This window comes from Nerophis lumbriciformis, linkage group LG29 (genome assembly GCF_033978685.3).
Source record: "Nerophis lumbriciformis linkage group LG29, RoL_Nlum_v2.1, whole genome shotgun sequence".
Taxonomy (NCBI): domain Eukaryota; kingdom Metazoa; phylum Chordata; class Actinopteri; order Syngnathiformes; family Syngnathidae; genus Nerophis; species Nerophis lumbriciformis.
Genome location: NC_084576.2, coordinates 8,485,261 through 8,502,892, shown reverse-complemented (window position 1 = coordinate 8,502,892; position 17,632 = coordinate 8,485,261). Strand labels below are relative to the sequence as shown.

General features: G+C 48.2%; 1 protein-coding gene across 1 annotated transcript in view; it reads left to right on the top strand.

Moving 5' to 3' along the window:
- LOC133571910 (uncharacterized) overlaps nt 1–17,632 on the top strand; it is a 145,889-nt gene that overhangs the window by 32,631 nt on the left and 95,626 nt on the right. Inside the window, exons 8-9 of the mRNA XM_072911827.1 lie at nt 56–100; nt 200–352. Coding sequence (XP_072767928.1) covers nt 56–100; nt 200–352 — 198 coding nt within the window. The remainder of the gene's footprint in view (nt 1–55; nt 101–199; nt 353–17,632) is intronic.

Below are 17,632 nucleotides of genomic sequence, written 5' to 3'. Positions count from 1 at the left end.
CAAATGTTGATGTTTGTTCATGTGATTATTTCATGAATACAGTCACTTTTTACAGACACAACACTGTTTACCAACACTACAACTCAAGCATCAACAACAAGTAAGGAGTACTTTCTACAATGTGCTGTACTTTGATGTAACTGCAATGTGAATGCAAATGCTGCTGAACATAAACATAATTTATTAAATATCCCCGCAGAGCTTCCATTTGGTTATGAGTCCATCATCTCTGTTGAGCTGCTCACCACAGATTTGAGTGTGATAAACATACTAAAGGACATTCTGAATGCCACCAGTTACCCCATCAGCATCAACAACTACTCAGAAATATCTGACATCAACATGACGACAGGTAAAAATACTGTTCTTTAGTCTTGGTTTATGGTCATGTCATGATTAAGGTTTATATCCCACTCCGGTGCCACATTGACTCTTTTTAAACAATGTCGGTGCTTAAATAGGCCACAAACTGGCACTTAAAAAGTGGAAAGCATTCACATATTGTCCAAAAACAATGTATTTTTTAGAGATGTGCCAAACATGTGATATTTGCTTTTTTTTAACTGATCGGCACCCGGCTGGTAAGCTCCTACAGTTACCAAAGCGGTGTGGTAAAGTGTTTACATGCTAAAGATTGTACTCGCGTGAAAGATTCCTTCTAATGGGATGCACGCTCAGGCAGACACAACTACATTTCCATATTCCTAATTAGGAACACGCATGAATTCCAGTGCGACTTCAAATAAAAAACCCAAAACTTGCAGCAATCTACAACAGGGACTGTGCACAAAAAGTACAAGATTTGACAGTACTTTACGTGCATACAGTCTGAACAATTCAGCGTGAATTGGTAATTAAAACACAATTCTGGTAATGTTACACAGTGTTTGTTAACGGGAAGGCAATAGTTCTTTAAGCAACAGCCGCCATTGTGCTCCAAATGAACTTGATATCATATGGGAAGAGGCAACATCACACCCATCCATCTATTTTCTACTGCTTGTCCCGTTCGGGGTTGCGGGGGTGCTGGAGCCTATCTCAGCTGCATTCGGGCGGAAGGCGGGGTACACCCTGGACAAGTTGCCACCTCATCGCAGGCAACATCACACAGCAAACTTAACACACAACTTGTAAGTACACACTCGCACAACTGCTGCTGCTACTACAGGACAATAATGAAGTCTTGTTCATCATGTAATCATACAATATCCTGTTTGTGGACAAAAAGAGACACATTCCCCGACACGCGTTCAGTCGCTTTATTAAGTAGCACTAACAACCACCTGTCACTCCACGCTGTAACCTTCCAATGCGGAGCTAACAGTGCTAATGCTAACCTCTTGCCACATGCACAGATAGGCCCCAAGTGGTGCTCCAGTACCTGCCCTTTGGACCTACATTAGAAAAGTGCCATTTCTGTTGCAGACCTTTTTTCAAATTCATTTAAGAATGCAAATTGATGTCTGTCGTCAATGCTCCGAAAAAAGGTTTTGATATCTGACAAGATATTTATTGGAGTCTTTTGAGTATACTTGTCTGACGTTCACAGGCTCCCGCCTCCTCCTCTTACAGTTCAAACAGCCAAGGCCGCCCTGCTCTAAACGCCAAACACGTGCTGTGTGTAGGGCCCCACAATTCATGAGGCGGCCACGTTTTTTCGTGAAGAAGTGCATGTAAAATGTCAAATAAAAAATGTCACTTCTAAGAATATGATGGCAAATTTCTTCATTTTGTCCTTGTGGCTCTTGTAGCACTCCCCGGCAGCCGATGGTCTGTACGTGACAGCCAGTCGTCTCCACGAGTCCATGTTTGATATGCCTATCACCAGCCTTAAGAGTTTTTGCTCGACATTGAGTTGACAGCTTGGGCTTTCAGCTCCATGCGTAGCGTTCTCACACTCATTCAGAGGACTCAGGTCGGAGGACCTAGCAGGTGTAGGACCAGTTAGGCCACACTTGCTTGTATTGTCTGTATTTGTCTTATTCATTGATTACCCTTCTAAGGAGGTTTTGTGCTCGATAGGGTTAGTATGTTTGCAATATAACTTCTAAAGTTTTCTGCTAAATCTCCTAAAGCAGATTTGAATACAACTTTTAGGAAATGATCAGAAATGACCATGGGAAAGGAAGTGACTGGATTTGGGGGCCCCTGTCACCATGTTGTGGCCTGCAGTGCAGCCATTGTAGGGAAGTTTGGTTGTACCAGTACTAATAAGTTAAAAATGCTACTATACTACTTCTGAAAAATACCGGTACTTTTTTTTTTTTTTTGTCCGGACATGACGGCACGCAGTAGTCGATGGTTTTTGATTGATTGAGACTTTTATTAGTAGGTTGCACAGTGAAGTACATATTCCGTACAATTGACCACTAAATGGTAATACCCGAATAAGTTTTTGAACTTGTTTAAGTCGGGGTCCACTTAAATTGATTCATGATACAGATATATACTATCAGATATATACTATCATCATAATACAGTCATCACACAAGATCATCACATTGAATTATTTCCATTATTTACAATCCGGGGTGTGGAGGGGGGCAGGGGGGTTGGGTTTGGTTGTTATCATCAATCATCAACAATTGAGAACAGAGAAATGGATATTGGAACAGTGTAGGTCTGACTTGGTAGGATATGGACAGCAAGTAGTGGGCAGAGAGAGAGAGCGAGAGCGCGAGAGAGAGAGAGAGAGAGAGAGATCAGAAGGCATAAGAAAAAGTATCTGCATTTGATTGTTTACATTTGATTATTAACAATCCGGGGAGGGTGTTAGTTTAGGGTTGTAGCTCCCTGGAGGTGAACTTTTATTGCGGTTTTGAAGGAAGGGTTTTCTTTTATACCTGTTGGGAGCGCATTCCACGTTGATGTGGCATAGAAAGAGAATGAGTTAAGACCTTTGTTAGTTCGGAATCTGGGTTTAACGTGGTTAGTGGAGCTCCCCCTGGTGTTGTGGTTATGGCGGTCATTTACGTTAAGGAAGTAGTTTGACATGTACTTCGGTATCAGGGAGGTGTATTGGATTTTATAGACTAGGCTCAGTGCAAGTTTTTTTACTCTGTCCTCCACCCTGAGCTAGCCCACTTTGGAGAAGACTCCTACCTAGGAGTGAGGTGGGATCTGGGGTGGAGGTCTAGAAGTAATCTGACTAGCTTGTTCTGGGATGTTTGGAGTTTAGATTTGAGGGTTTTGGAGGTGCTAGGGTACCAGGAGGTGCATGCGTAATTGAAAAAGGGTTGAACGAGAGTTCCCGCCAGAATCCTCATGGTGCTTTAATTGACCAGAGAGGAGATTCTATAGATAAATCTCGTTCGTTGGTTGACCTTTTTGATTACCTTGGTTGCCATTTTATGGTAGTACGAGCAGAGGCACATGTTGGGCAACGCACACATACAGAGTTTAATTTATTATTTCTTCGGTCAGTGGTCAACAGTTTTACATCTACAAATTGACCATTTTACAGACCGAAAGGGTTTAGGCTGAAATTGAGTACTTATTTGGCCTAACTCTAATAGCCAAGTCAAATACAAGATGTAGTAAAACCAGGAGACATCAGGCTCTGATCTTGAACTTCGTAGACATGTTAAAAGTTTGTACACAACATATTACTGATCCACCTTGTACACAACATAAAAACTGTTCAAATAAATACACAGTAAATACTTAGACCAGCAATTATGTAATATCCATGTACTACATGTTGTAGTACATGGATACATGTACTACTATGTACGTAATCAGAATCAGAATCAGAAATACTTTATTGATCCCTGAGGGGAAATTAAGATTTTCAGCACAATCCCATTCAAGATCAGACAAACTTTACAAGGAGACAGAACAGGATCGCTGACGGGTCTGCCAACTTCCGGCGCCCCTTACAAAAAAGGTGAGATGCAGGTAAACAATGGGGGTGGGGGTGAGAAAAAAAAATCGGTCTAAGCCTGGGCCCCTGGAGAGGCGGTCCAGACTGAAGCCAAGGGAAAAAACAACTCATAGCCATAGCACACATCCCTCTTACATGTGTGTAAGAGAGAAACATCAAACATCAAAGAAAACAAAGGACATTGAAGACATTAAAAAGAGCAGAGCTGATGCAACCAGCCACTTCTACATACAGCTACGAATAAAAAGTAAAAGAAACATAAACACTGTGGTGGCCTCTGTGGTGTTCCACGCCATCGTCTGCTGGGGTGGAGGGAGCATGGCCAGAGACAGGAGCAGACCCAACAAAGCAACCAAAAGAGCCGACTACACTCTCGGCCGCCCACCAACTCGGCCAGTGTCCAATCCACATGGATGAGCGAGGATGCGTCTAAGGAGACTGAGGTGTCCGATACCTGCTCATTCAGCCAAGACACTGTGAAGCCTGTCTGTCCCGGCGCTCAGCGCTAGTTCCGCAGCCCTGTCTCTTCATGCATCTCCTCCAATCTCTCCAAATGGACTCTGGTGTGGCAGAGACCCAGCAGCTGGTCTCCATGGCCAAAAGGCTGCCGGGAGGCAGATCCAGAAGTCCACAAAAAAGCACCGCAGAAGTCATGAAAGTTAAGTTAGAACCTGAGCTGAAGTCCCTGTACAGTCACTCAGAGTTGCATGCTGAGTGCAACATCTCTGCTGCAGTTGATTTATGACAACAAGCTATAGGATGCCTTATTTGAAACTGTGTCACTGCTCAAAATTATTATCACGACACCAATGACCACAGCTGAGTCTGAGAGAAACTGTTCCACACTGAAGAGGATCAAGACATTTACCAGAAACACAATGGAGCAGCCGAGATTAAATGCACTGGATATGTTGTCCATTGAAAATTAATTAATTCATGGATTATTGGACTTTGAAAGATGGAACTGACAAATATGCCCAGATGAAAGATCTACATGCATCCTTTCTATTCAAGAAATTAACAACACTGGTGAGTAGCATTTTTATTTTGAACCATTCAAAGGTTTTATTCATAGCCTCAATAGGGACTGGAGGTCAGCTGTAATGGCTGACCTCCTAATTTTAACTACACAGTAGACTCTCTGGGGGCCTTGTACACTCCCACATCACATCCACGAGTGGGTTGGGGCTCGGGGGTGTGGCGTGCCCCTCATTGCCTCCTCGGCCAGCGCGGGCTCTGGGGACTCCGGTCTGGTCTCACACCCCCAGAGACCTCGCTGGGGGTGTGAGGTTTTTATTTTTTATGTTTTGTGTGGCGTCACGCAGGTTCTGTTTCCTGTTGGGTGGGGTCCGTGCCCGTCTGGTCCGGCCTTGCGCTGTGTACTGTGTCGGTGGCTAATGCGGGGATAGCGCCGCACTCTTGTTTTGTGTGGGTGCTGTGTCTCGGTTGTTTGGGCGGTGGTGTGTTTGTGTGGGTTTGGATTGGGGAGTGGAGTCTATTAATGGGGGAGTTTTAATGTCTCTTGTTTGTGTGTTGGCGTTCGGGCTGAATGGCGAGTTGGCGCTGGCTGGTCTCCATGGTCCGATTGGTGTGTGGTTATCGGTTGCGGTTTTTCGGTCGCTTTGATTTGATCAAGTGGTGCTGGTTGTCTGGAGTATTGCAGCCGTTGTTTCTGCTGCCGTTTGTCTGTGGTGTAGACGCCCGTGGCTGCTTGGTCCAGTGCGGGTGGGGTGGCCAATGCTTTTGCTTGTGGCAGCGCGTGCACATGGGGGTTGTCAGGGCTGGCGAACTTGCCGGCTTCCTTCTCGTTTGTTGTTGTGTTGGTTGTCTTGTCGGGTGTCGGCCCGGGTGTCTGGTGTTGAATGATTTGTTAAATAAATTTGACAGTGTTTTTTGATTGATTTAATTTGCTAAATTGGGTGCAACATTCACGAAAAGGTGTTAAATGCATCTAATATTCCTTTAGGGTTATTTATTGTTTGGTTATTTTCTATGAAATAGGTCGGATGCAGAATCACGGGCAAGGTGGTGTCCCCAGATGACGACAGTGAGGAGTTTGACATCCTGGATGCAAGGAGAGACCCTAGCCCCCTTCCTTTTTGTCATAGTCTTGGACTACATGCTGTCAGAGTTTGTAGGACGCGAACCCCAAGATGCAGAGAAGGCGGAAGGCATTATACGGGAAAACATGATTTAATGTTCGAAATAAAGTAAAAACACAAACTAGGAACAGGCAAAATGGAAACAGGAACCAGAAAACAGAAAAACTGGAAATAGCAAACGGCTAACAGGATCTGGCTAACAGGAAAACAAGAAGCTAGGAGAAACCAACCGTAAATAGCTATAAGGAACAGCTTACCGCTATGACGACAGCGACAAGGACAGGTAGACACTACAATGACATCGGCAATGACAATCAGGTAGTGACGACAATGATCCAGCAGTGACTGGAGGGTAGGGCAGGTATAAATAGCAGCTGGCTGATTGACACCAGGTGTGGCCAGGTGCCAATCAGCCACAGCTGAGGGGACACAGCACTCAGGGAGACAAGTAGGAAATAAAGACAAAATAAAAGTGCTGGACAGAAAACTAAGACAAACTCAGAGAAAAAACTAAAACACAGTCAAACTGTCAGGGACAAGCCTGACAGTAGCCCCCCTTCCTATAACGGATACCAGACGTTCTAGAACCCCCCCCCCCCCCCCCCCCCCCCCGCCCCAAAAAAGTCCAAAGTCACGGGAGGGTGGAGGGAGGACAAGGAGGTGGGCCACCAGGCTAAGTGTCCCCGCAACCAGCGGGGAAGAGTTAGGTGGCGACGGCGAGTTGAACGCCGCCGCAATTGGCGAGGTGGCTCGTCCGCCGGTGTGGGAGAACCCACCGGAGACGATGGTGGCGCCCTCTGCTGGCCCACCGGAGAAGATGGCGGTGGCGCCCTCTGCTGGCCCACCGGGGAGGATGGCGGTGGCGCCCTCTGCTGGCCCACCGGGGAGGATGGCGGTGGCGCCCTCTGCTGGCCCACCGGGGAGGATGGCGGTGGCGCCCTCTGCTGGCCCACCGGGGAGGATGGCGGTGGCGCCCTCTGCTGGCCCACCGGAGTGCATGGTGGTGGCGGCGTCTGTTGGATCACCGGAGAAGAGGATGGTGGCGCCCTCTGCTGCTGGCCCACCGGAGAAGAGGATGGTGGCGCCCTCTGCTGCTGGCCCACCGGAGAAGAGGATGGTGGCGCCCTCTGCTGCTGGCCCACCGGAGAAGAGGATGGTGGCGCCCTCTGCTGCTGGCCCACCGGAGAAGAGGATGGTGGCGCCCTCTGCTGCTGGCCCACCGGAGAAGAGGATGGTGGCGCCCTCTGCTGCTGGCCCACCGGAGAAGAGGATGGTGGCGCCCTCTGCTGCTGGCCCACCGGAGAGGAGGATGGTGGCGCCGTCTGCTGCTGGCCCACCGGAGAGGAGGATGGGGGCGCCGTCTGCTGCTGGCCCACCGGAGAGGAGGATGGTGGCGCCGTCTGCTGCTGGCCCACCGGAGAGGAGGATGGTGGCGCCGTCTGCTGCTGGCCCACCGGAGAGGAGGATGGTGGCGCCGTCTGCTGCTGGCCCACCGGACAGGATGGTGGTGCCGTTGGTTGTAGACCCACCGGAGTGCATGGTGGCGTCTGCCGGCCCACCGGACTGCATGGTGGCGTCTGCCGGCCCACCGGACTGCATGGTGGCGTCTGCCGGCCCACCGGAGTGCATGGTGGCGTCTGCCGGCCCACCGGAGTGCATGGTGGCGCCGTAGGTTGCAGACCCACCGGAGATGATGATGGCGTCTGCCGGCCCACCGGAAATGATGGTGGCGTTTGTTGCAGACCCACCTGAGATGATGGCGTTGTCTTTTGCAGACCCACTGGGGCGAGAAGTAGCTGTGCCTCCCTAGCTGCACAGCCACTCATAGCCCCCCCCTCAAGGGACGGATCCCAGACATCACCAGATAGGCCCACAGACGACAGGGGTGGGTGGGAGAGGGCTTGGAATGAGGCCGAACTTTCCTTTAATTTATCCATTAATTCCAAAGCCTTGTTCATCCTCTCCGCCATGGACATGTCTGCGAGGTTCGAATTTCGCTGGATCATTATGTCAGAGTTTGTAGGACGCAAACCCCAAGATGCAGAGAAGGCGGAAGGCGTTATACGGGAAAACATGATTTAATGTTCGAAATAAAGTAAAAACACAAACTAGGAACAGGCAAAATGGAAACAGGAACCAGAAAACAGAAAAACTGGAAATAGCAAACGGCTAACAGGATCTGGCTAACAGGAAAACAAGAAGCTAGGAGAAACCAACCGTAAATAGCTATAAGGAACAGCTTACCGCTATGACGACAGCGACAAGGACAGGTAGACACTACAATGACATCGGCAATGACAATCAGGTAGTGACGACAATGATCCAGCAGTGACTGGAGGGTAGGGCAGGTATAAATAGCAGCTGGCTGATTGACACCAGGTGTGGCCAGGTGCCAATCAGCCACAGCTGAGGGGACACAGCACTCAGGGAGACAAGTAGGAAATAAAGACAAAATAAAAGTGCTGGACAGAAAACTAAGACAAACTCAGAGAAAAAACTAAAACACAGTCAAACTGTCAGGGACAAGCCTGACACATGCAACACTTTTCCGGGCTACATTATACACCCCCGCCAACCAAACCCCGCCCACCTCAACCGACGCACGGAGAGGGGGGCGGGGGAGTTGATGTGTATGTGTGTGTGTGTGTGGGGGGGGGGGGGGGGCGGGGGGGTTTGGTGGTAGCGGGGTATATAATGTAGCCCGGAAGAGTTAGGGCTGCATGGGATTCTGGGTATTTGTTCTGTTGTGTTTATGTTGTGTTACGGTGCAGATGTTCTCCCGAAATGTGTTTGTCATAGTAAGAGTGTTAAAGTTGTTTTATACGGCCACCGTCAGTGTGACCTGTATGGCTGTTGAACAAGTATGCCTTGCTGTCAATTACGTGTACAAACTGAAGCTGCATACAACATGTAGCTGGGCTGGCACGCTGTTGAAGAGGGCGTTAAATGCTGTGCCATCACGGCACGCCCTTATTATTGTTGTTAGGGTGAAACTCGGAGAATACTTGCCCCGGGAGATTTCTGGGAGAGGCACTGAAATCCGGAAGTCTCCCGGGAAAATCGGGAAGGTCGGCAAGTATGCAGCTGAGCCGCATCAGAGTGGTCAAAGAGCCGCATGCGGCCCCGGAGCCGCGGGTTGCCGACCCCTGACCTAGAGATAGATGGTCCTTATTTTTCATGTATATTTTGATAATACTATATTAATCTTTCCACGTACCTTGGATGCTATTTTTGTTGTGTTCTACAAACCCCGTTTCCATATGAGTTGGGAAATTGTGTTAGATGTAAATATAAACAGAATACAATGATTTGCAAATCCTTTTCAACCCATATTCAATTGAATGCACCACAAAGACAAGATATTTGATGTTCAAACTCATAAACTTTATTTTTTTTGTGTGCAAATAATAATTAACTTAAAATGTCATGGCTGCAACACATGCCAAAGTAGTTGGGAAAGGGCATGTTCACCACTGTGTTACATGGCCTTTCCTTTTAACAACACTCAGTAAACGTTTGGGAACTGAGGAGACACATTTTTTAAGCTTCTCAGGTGGAATTCTTTCCCATTCTTGCTTGATGTACAGCTTAAGTTGTTCAACAGTCCGGGGGTCTCCGTTGTGGTATTTTAGGCTTCATAATGCGCCACACATTTTCAATGGGAAACAGGTTTGGACTACAGGCAGGCCATTCTAGTACCCGCACTCTTTTACTATGAAGCCACGTTGATGTAACACGTGGTTTGGCATTGTTTTGCTGAAATAAGCAGGGGCGTCCATGGTAACATTGCTTGGATGGCAACATATGTTGCTCCAAAACCTGTATGTACCTTTCAGCATTAATGGCGCCTTCACAGATGTGTAAGTTACCCATGTCTTGGGCACTAATACACCCCCATACCATCACAGATGCTGGCTTTTCAACTTTGCGCCTATAACAATCCGGACTGTTCTTTTCCTCTTTGGTCCGGAGGACACGACATCCACAGTTTCCAAAAACAATTTGAAATGTGGACTCGTCAGACCACAGAACACTTTTCCACTTTGTATCAGTCCATCTTAGATGAGCTCAGGCCCAGCGAAGCCGACGGCGTTTCTGGGTATTGTTGATAAACGGTTTTCGCCTTGCATAGGAGAGTTTTAACTTGCACTAACAGATGTAGCGACCAACTGTTGTTACTGACAGTGGGTTTCTGAAGTGTTCCTGAGCCCATGTGGTGATATCCTTTACACACTGATGTCGCTTGTTGATGCAGTACAGCCTGAGGGATCGAAGGTCACGGGCTTAGCTGCTTATGTGCAGTGATTTCTCCAGATTCTCTGAACCCTTTGATGATATTATGGACCGTAGATGGTGAAATCCCTAAATTCCTTGCAATAGCTGGTTGAGAAAGGTTTTTCTTAAACTGTTCAACAATTTGCACACGCATTTGTTGACAAAGTGGTGACCCTCGCCCCATCCTTGTTTGTGAATGACTGAGCATTTCATGGAATCTACTTTTATACCCAATCATGGCACCCACCTGTTCCCAATTAGCCTGTTCACCTGTGGGATGTTCCAAATAAGTCTTTGATGAGCATTCCTCAACTTTATCAGTTTTTATTGCCACCTTTCCCAACTTCTTTGTCACGTGTTGCTGGCATCAAATTCTAAAGTTAACGATTATTTGCAAAAAATAAATAAAGTTTATCAGTTTGAACATCAAATATGTTGTCTTTGTAGCATATTCAACTGAATATGGGTTGAAAATGATTTGCAAATCATTGTAGTCCGTTTATATTTACATCTAACACAATTTACCAACTCATATGGAAACGGGTTTTGTAGTAGGTTGCAGAAATATGTTCTTTTGCTGTACTTTATTATTGGTTCTGTGCTTTAAATGTTGTCTGTATGGATAATTTTTCTTTTTGCAGGACATCAGTATCGTCCTTGTGATCCACAGTTTTGCCTTACCAGTGCTGTCCTTAATGTAACATTTTTTAATTGGACAGTGCTTGTCATACAGTTTTAAGACAATGTTAAGGATGTTTTCCAATGCCTCATCTGGGTCTCTGGAGGTATGAACCTCACCCCAGTCCTGAGCACATAATTCAGACTTGAATGCTGCCATGGTGTCTGGTGTTCAGTGTCTGACAAATCTATAGTGAGCTGTTTTTTTTGTTTCTTTCTCGTTTGTTGTTACTGTATGTTATTTGGCTTGTCGGGCGTCGGCCCGGGCCTGCCCTTGCGCTCTCCCGCGCCGTCCTTCACGCCCGGTGTCGTGCCGTCGTCTTGGTGCGGGCTAGGGGAACGGGAGTGCATGGCCGGACCTGTGGGCAGTATGGGTGAAGTGATCGGCTGGTTCTTGGTGTGTTCCGGAGGCTGGATCACTGCTCTGCCGGCCTGTGTATGGATTTGTTTGTTTATACATGTGTGTGTGTTAAGTTAAGTTAAAGTAACAATGATTGTCACACACACACACTAGGTGTGGAAAAATTATTCTCTCATCTCCGCTCGGGATGGTGTCCTGCTGGCCCCACTATGGACTGGACTCTTACTATTATGTTGGATCCACTATGGACTGGACTCTCACAATATTATGTCAGACCCACTCGACATCCATTGCTTTCGGTCTCCCCTAGAGGGGGGGGGTTACCCACATATGCGGTCCTCTCCAAGGTTTCTCATAGTCATTCACATCGACGTCCCACTGGGGTGAGTTTTTCCTTGCCCGTATGTGGGCTTTGTACCGAGGATGTCGTTGTGGCTTGTGCAGCCCTTTGAGACACTTGTGATTTATGGCTATATAAATAAAGATTGATTGATTGATTGATTGATGTTGATCACCCCCTGGGAGGTGAGGGGAGCAATGAGCAGTAGCAATGGCCGCGCCCAGGAATACTTTTTGGTGATTTAACCCCCAATTCCAACCCTTGATGCTGAGTGCCAAGCAGGGAGGTAATGGGTCCCATTTTTATAGTCTTTGGTATGACTCGGCTGGGGTTTGAACTCACGACCTACCGATCTCAGGGCGGACACTCTAACCACTAGGTCACTGAGCAGGCCATGTCTGCTTATGTCTGTGTGTGTGTGTGTGTGTGTGTGTGTGTGTGTGTGTGTGTGTGTGTGTGTGTGTGTGTGTGTGTGTGTGTGGTGTGTGTGTGTGCATGTATATAATTACTATTTATATATATATATATATATATATATATATTTGTGTGTGTATGTATATGTGTTTGTATGGATGAATGTGTGTGTGTATTGGGCAACGCGATGCGTCAGTGCAGACACTACTGCCGTCGGCTAGCCCTCTTACAAGAGGGCGAAAAGGAGGAGCAGAGTGCTTAGCCTCCTTCTGCCGTCACACAGGCTCTCCATTGCGAAGCCCCCTGCAGTGCCTCCTCGTGGCCACACCTGGTAACTGGGTACTTTGCGGTCCCAGGTCAAACTGCAGAGGGTCTCGGAGCAGCAGTGCTCCCCAGAGATCTAATGCACAGGCCCACATGGAGTGGACATGCCCTGGCATTGTGGTAAGTCGAGGAGGGCAAAAGCTAGGGGAGCACACCCTGAGAGAAAAGCAGGTGCCGGGAGGTGCACCTTAGGCGGTCCTCCGAATGACCGTAGCTCCGGCAGCCTCCTGCAGCGGTGTGAAGCTGCCAGTTGTCGTGGATTTTTATCCTTGCCATCAGAAAAAAAGCTCCTCACAGCAAAGAAGTGATGCTAGAGTTAGCACATCCTTTTTGCACAGGTATCTGCTACTTACTCACTAAATCAAGTCTACTGGCGATGGGGTGCCTGGTGATGGGGGAAGGATTAAATGCTCTGCATAGTAGCGGCATAGGTTTATAATGGTCACCAATAGGTGGGATTTTGAGTGGCAGCTATTCCCGGCAGATCACTGTGTGTCTGAGCAGCCCTATTTAGGACCACACTGCTCACCCTAGCTAAAGATGGGTTTAGAAAAGGTAACCTAAACATTGCCCACTCAAACTCTACTGGATAGGTTACAGCACATTCGCTGGGGTCTGTCTGTCTGGCTATTTTTTTTTGTTTGTTTAATGGTTGCTTGTCTATCTGTGTTCGCGAACCCTGTGATGAATTGGCTCTTGCCCAGGGTGTATCCTGCCTTCCACCCGAGTGCGGCTGGGATAGGCTCCAGCCCCCAAAGTGGTCTGCGTTTGTTAAGTGAGCAGAATAAGGCGTGCAATTAATTTTACACCTCTTTCTTCATCAATATGGAAATATATGTACTGATCTCATCAAAACGCCCACAATACTGGGAGGAAGCGATGAAAATATCGGAAACAGCATGCATAATCTGATTTATCAACATTGATCACCATTTTAGGAGCACCATTTTGCATTTTATTTAGCACGTTTGAAAAGGACACACAAAATGACACAGTTACGCACACGGCTGTGAGAGAGGACTGCTCGCGCTGCAAAGACAAACGTTGGACAGAAAATCATCCGTCCTACGTGTATGTTTCAACAGAATTGGATGATCAGAAAAAAAAAAAAATTGTCTATTCAGCAACAACCTTTTATAAATTAATAGCTGATAGTTGACTTAAGGGGTTGATTAAAGCAAATTCAATGAGGACATAATTATTTTTTTTAAATGACATCCGCTTTGTTCGCTTATTTCTGGTCTCGTCATCCTCGTCCGGATAGAAAGGTGACTCGACAGTGCGGCTGGATCAAAAGAGACGTCGGAGACGCTTTTCTGAACTGAAAGTTGTTTTATTACAAGCGAGCGTCATTATACACGGCTGTAGTTCCTTGAGGAGGTCAAGTCTTCTAACTTGGAGAAGCCAAACCATCCATCCATCCATCCATCTTCTTCCGCTTATCCGAGGTCGGGTCGCGGGGACAGCAGCCTAAGCAGGGAAGCCCAGACTTTCCTCTCCCCAGCCACTTCGTCCAGCTCCTCCCGGGGGATCCCGAGGCGTTCCCAGGCCAGCCGGGAGACATACTCTTCCCAACGTGTCCTGGGTCTTCCCCGTGGCCTTCTACCGGTCGGACGTGCCCGAAACACCTCCCGAGGGAGGCGTTCGGGTGGCATCCTGACCAGATGCCCGAACCACCTCATCTGGCTCCTCTCGATATGGAGGAGCAGCGGCTTTACTTTGAGCTCCCCCCGGATGACAGAGCTTCTCACCCTATCTCTAAGGGAGAGCCCCGCCACCCGGCGGAGGAAACTCATTTCGGCCGCTTGTACCCGTGATCTTGTCCTTTCGGTCATGACCCAAAGCTCATGACCATAGGTGAGGATGGGAACGTAGATCGACCGGTAAATCGAGAGCTTTGCCTTCTGGCTCAGCTCCTTCTTCACCACAACGGATCGATACAGCGTCCGCATTACTGAAGATGCCGCACCGATCCGCCTGTCGATCTCACGATCCACTCTTCCCTCACTCGTGAACAAGACTCCGAGGTACTTGAACTCCTCCACTTGGGGCAAGATCTCCTCCCCAACCCGGAGATGGCACTCCACCCTTTTCCGGGCGAGAACCATGGACTCGGATTTGGAGGTGCTGATTCTCATCCCAGTCGCTTCACACTCGGCTGCGAACCGATCCAGTGAGAGCTGAAGATCTTGGCCAGATGAAGCCATCAGGACCACATCATCTGCAAAAAGCAGAGACCTAATCCTGCAGCCACCAAACCAGATACCCTCAACGCCCTGACTGCGCCTAGAAATTCTGTCCATAAAGGTTATGAACAGAATCGGTGACAAAGGGCAGCCCTGGCGGAGTCCAACCCTCACTGGAAACGTGTCCGACTTACTGCCGGCAATGCGGACCAAGCTCTGACACCGATTATACAGGGAGCGAACCGCCACAATAAGACAGTCCGTTACCCCATACTCTCTGAGCACTCCCCACAGGACTTCCCGGGGTACACGGTCGAATGCCTTCTCCAAGTCCACAAAGCACATGTAGACTGGTTGGGCAAACTCCCATGCACCCTCAAGGACCCTGCCGAGAGTATAGAGCTGGTCCACAGTTCCACGACCAGGACGAAAACCACACTGTTCCTCCTGAATCCGAGGTTCGACTATCCGGCGTAGCCTCCTCTCCAGTACACCTGAATAGACCTTACCGGGAAGGCTGAGGAGTGTGATCCCACGATAGTTGGAACACACCCTCCGGTTCCCCTTCTTAAAGAGAGGAACCACCACCCCGGTCTGCCAATCCAGAGGTACCGCCCCCGATGTCCACGCGATGTTGCAGAGTCTTGTCAACCAAGACAGCCCCACAACATCCAGAGCCTTAAGGAACTCCGGGCGGATCTCATCTACCCCCGGGGCCTTGCCACCGAGGAGCTTTTTAACTACCTCGGCAACCTCAGCCCCAGAAATAGGAGAGCCCACCACAGATTCCCCAGGCCCTGCTTCCTCATAGGAAGACGTGCTGGTAGGATTGAGGAGGTCTTCGAAGTATTCTCTCCACCGATCCACAACATCCGCAGTCGAGGTCAACAGAGCACCATCCCCACCATACACGGTGTTGACACTGCACTGCTTCCCCTTCCTGAGGCGGCGGATGGTGGTCCAGAATTGCTTCGAAGCCGTCCGGAAGTCTTTTTCCATGGCCTCACCGAACTCCTCCCATGTCCGAGTTTTTGCCTCCGCGACCGCTGAAGCCGCACACCGCTTGGCCTGTCGGTACCTGTCTGCTGCGTCAGGAGTCCCATGAGCCAAAAGAACCCGATAGGACTCCTTCTTCAGCTTGACGGCATCCCTCACCGCCGGTGTCCACCAACGGGTTCTAGGATTACCGCCACGACAGGCACCAACTACCCTGCGGCCACAGCTCCAATCGGCCGCCCCGACAACAGAGGTACGGAACATCGTCCACTCGGACTCAATGTCCAGCGCCTCCCTCGTGACATGTTCAAAGTTCTTCCGGAGGTGGGAATTGAAACTCTCTCTGACAGGAGACTCTGCCAGACGTTCCCAGCAAACCCTCACAATGCGTTTGGGCCTGCCAGGTCTGTCCGGCATCCTCCCCCACCATCGCAGCCAACTCACCACCAGGTGGTGATTGGTAGAAAGCTCCGCCCCTCTCTTCACCTGAGTGTCCAAAACATGAGGCCGCAAATCCGATGACACAACTACAAAGTCGATCATGGAACTGCGGCCTAGGGTGTCCTGGTGCCAAGTGCACATATGGACACCCTTATGTTTGAACATGGTGTTCGTTATGGACAATCTGTGACGGGCACAAAAGTCCAATAGCAAAACACCGCTCGGGTTCAGATCCGGGCAGCCATTCTTCCCAATCACGCCTCTCCAGGTTTCACTGTCGCTGCCAACATGAGCATTGAAGTCCCCCAGTCGAACGAGGGAATCACCCGGGGGAGCACTCTCAAGTACTCCCTCGAGTGAATCCAAAAAGGGTGGGTACTCTGAGCTGCGGTTTGGCGCGTAAGCGCAAACCACAGTCAGGACCCGTTCCCCCACCCGAAGGCGGAGGGAAGCTACCCTCTCGTCCACCGGGTTGAACTCCAACGTGCAGGCTCTGAGCCGGGGGGAAACAAGAATTGCCACCCCAGCCCGTCGCCTCTCACTGCCGGCAACGCCAGAGTGGAAGAGAGTCCAGCCCCTCTCGAGAGAACTGGTTCCAGAGCCCTTGCTGTGCGTCGAAGTGAGTCCGACTATATCTAGCCGGAACTTCTCCACTTACAATTTGTACCAATATTTGTACCCGAATGCAATTTCATTTTCAGAATGTCCTCCAGGACTATTTAATATAAATGCACATCATCTATTAACAAGCAACCTAGTAATTGTTTTATCTAAATCTCTTTCAGGCTGTATTTTGGAGTGACATTTGTCAGCAAGCACCCCACTTGGACTCTCCTCTTTACACTTTAATCACTGACCGTACAGCAGTTAAGGTGAAGGCGCTCGCATAGTCCAAATTAATTGCCTGGATAATCTTAGTGCATTCACGATTAATGCTCTAATTTTTTGTGATTAGTGACAGGAGTTAACTCGTCAAATTTGACAGCCCGAAATGTATATGTTATGCTCCAATTCAACATCTTTCCCCTTAGTTTGGTGGATGTTTTAACAGCCTTGACTCTTTATCTATCGTGTATTATGTAAACGCTGCCTGGTCTTTGTCTGCACCATTATATTGCACATTCATTACTCCTACCAATTGAGTGTTTGTTACTCATGATTAACAGTGGAAATGGCAAACACTTCTTTGTTCCACAAACCATGTAATACAATGTTGTATGCCTAATCAATATTTCCTTCATTGCTTGAAGTGTCACGTTCATTCTATTATAGTTTTATTAAAATTATTTGTCCCACGAGTACCTCGAACATCTCATTTTGTCTTCCACTTTGAAATGGGAAACAAACATAATATTTGAGTGGCAGTGTTCTGTCCACTGCTGCAATCAACATGTTAAACTAGTAATATTCCAGTTATCTTCTTACATAAATCCTACTTGCACATTATTTTAAACAACTTCTGTCTAAATGACATATGTCTGACCGCTTATTAAGTAGATTATTGCATCCATCCCTACATTAGTTTCTCAGTATTTATCCTGCTTTGAGTCACTACTGAACGAGAAAGTGTTCCAGCTCACCTATTTATTGTCCTAATCACTCCCCTAGAGTTTTTACAACGGGCATGTCTAA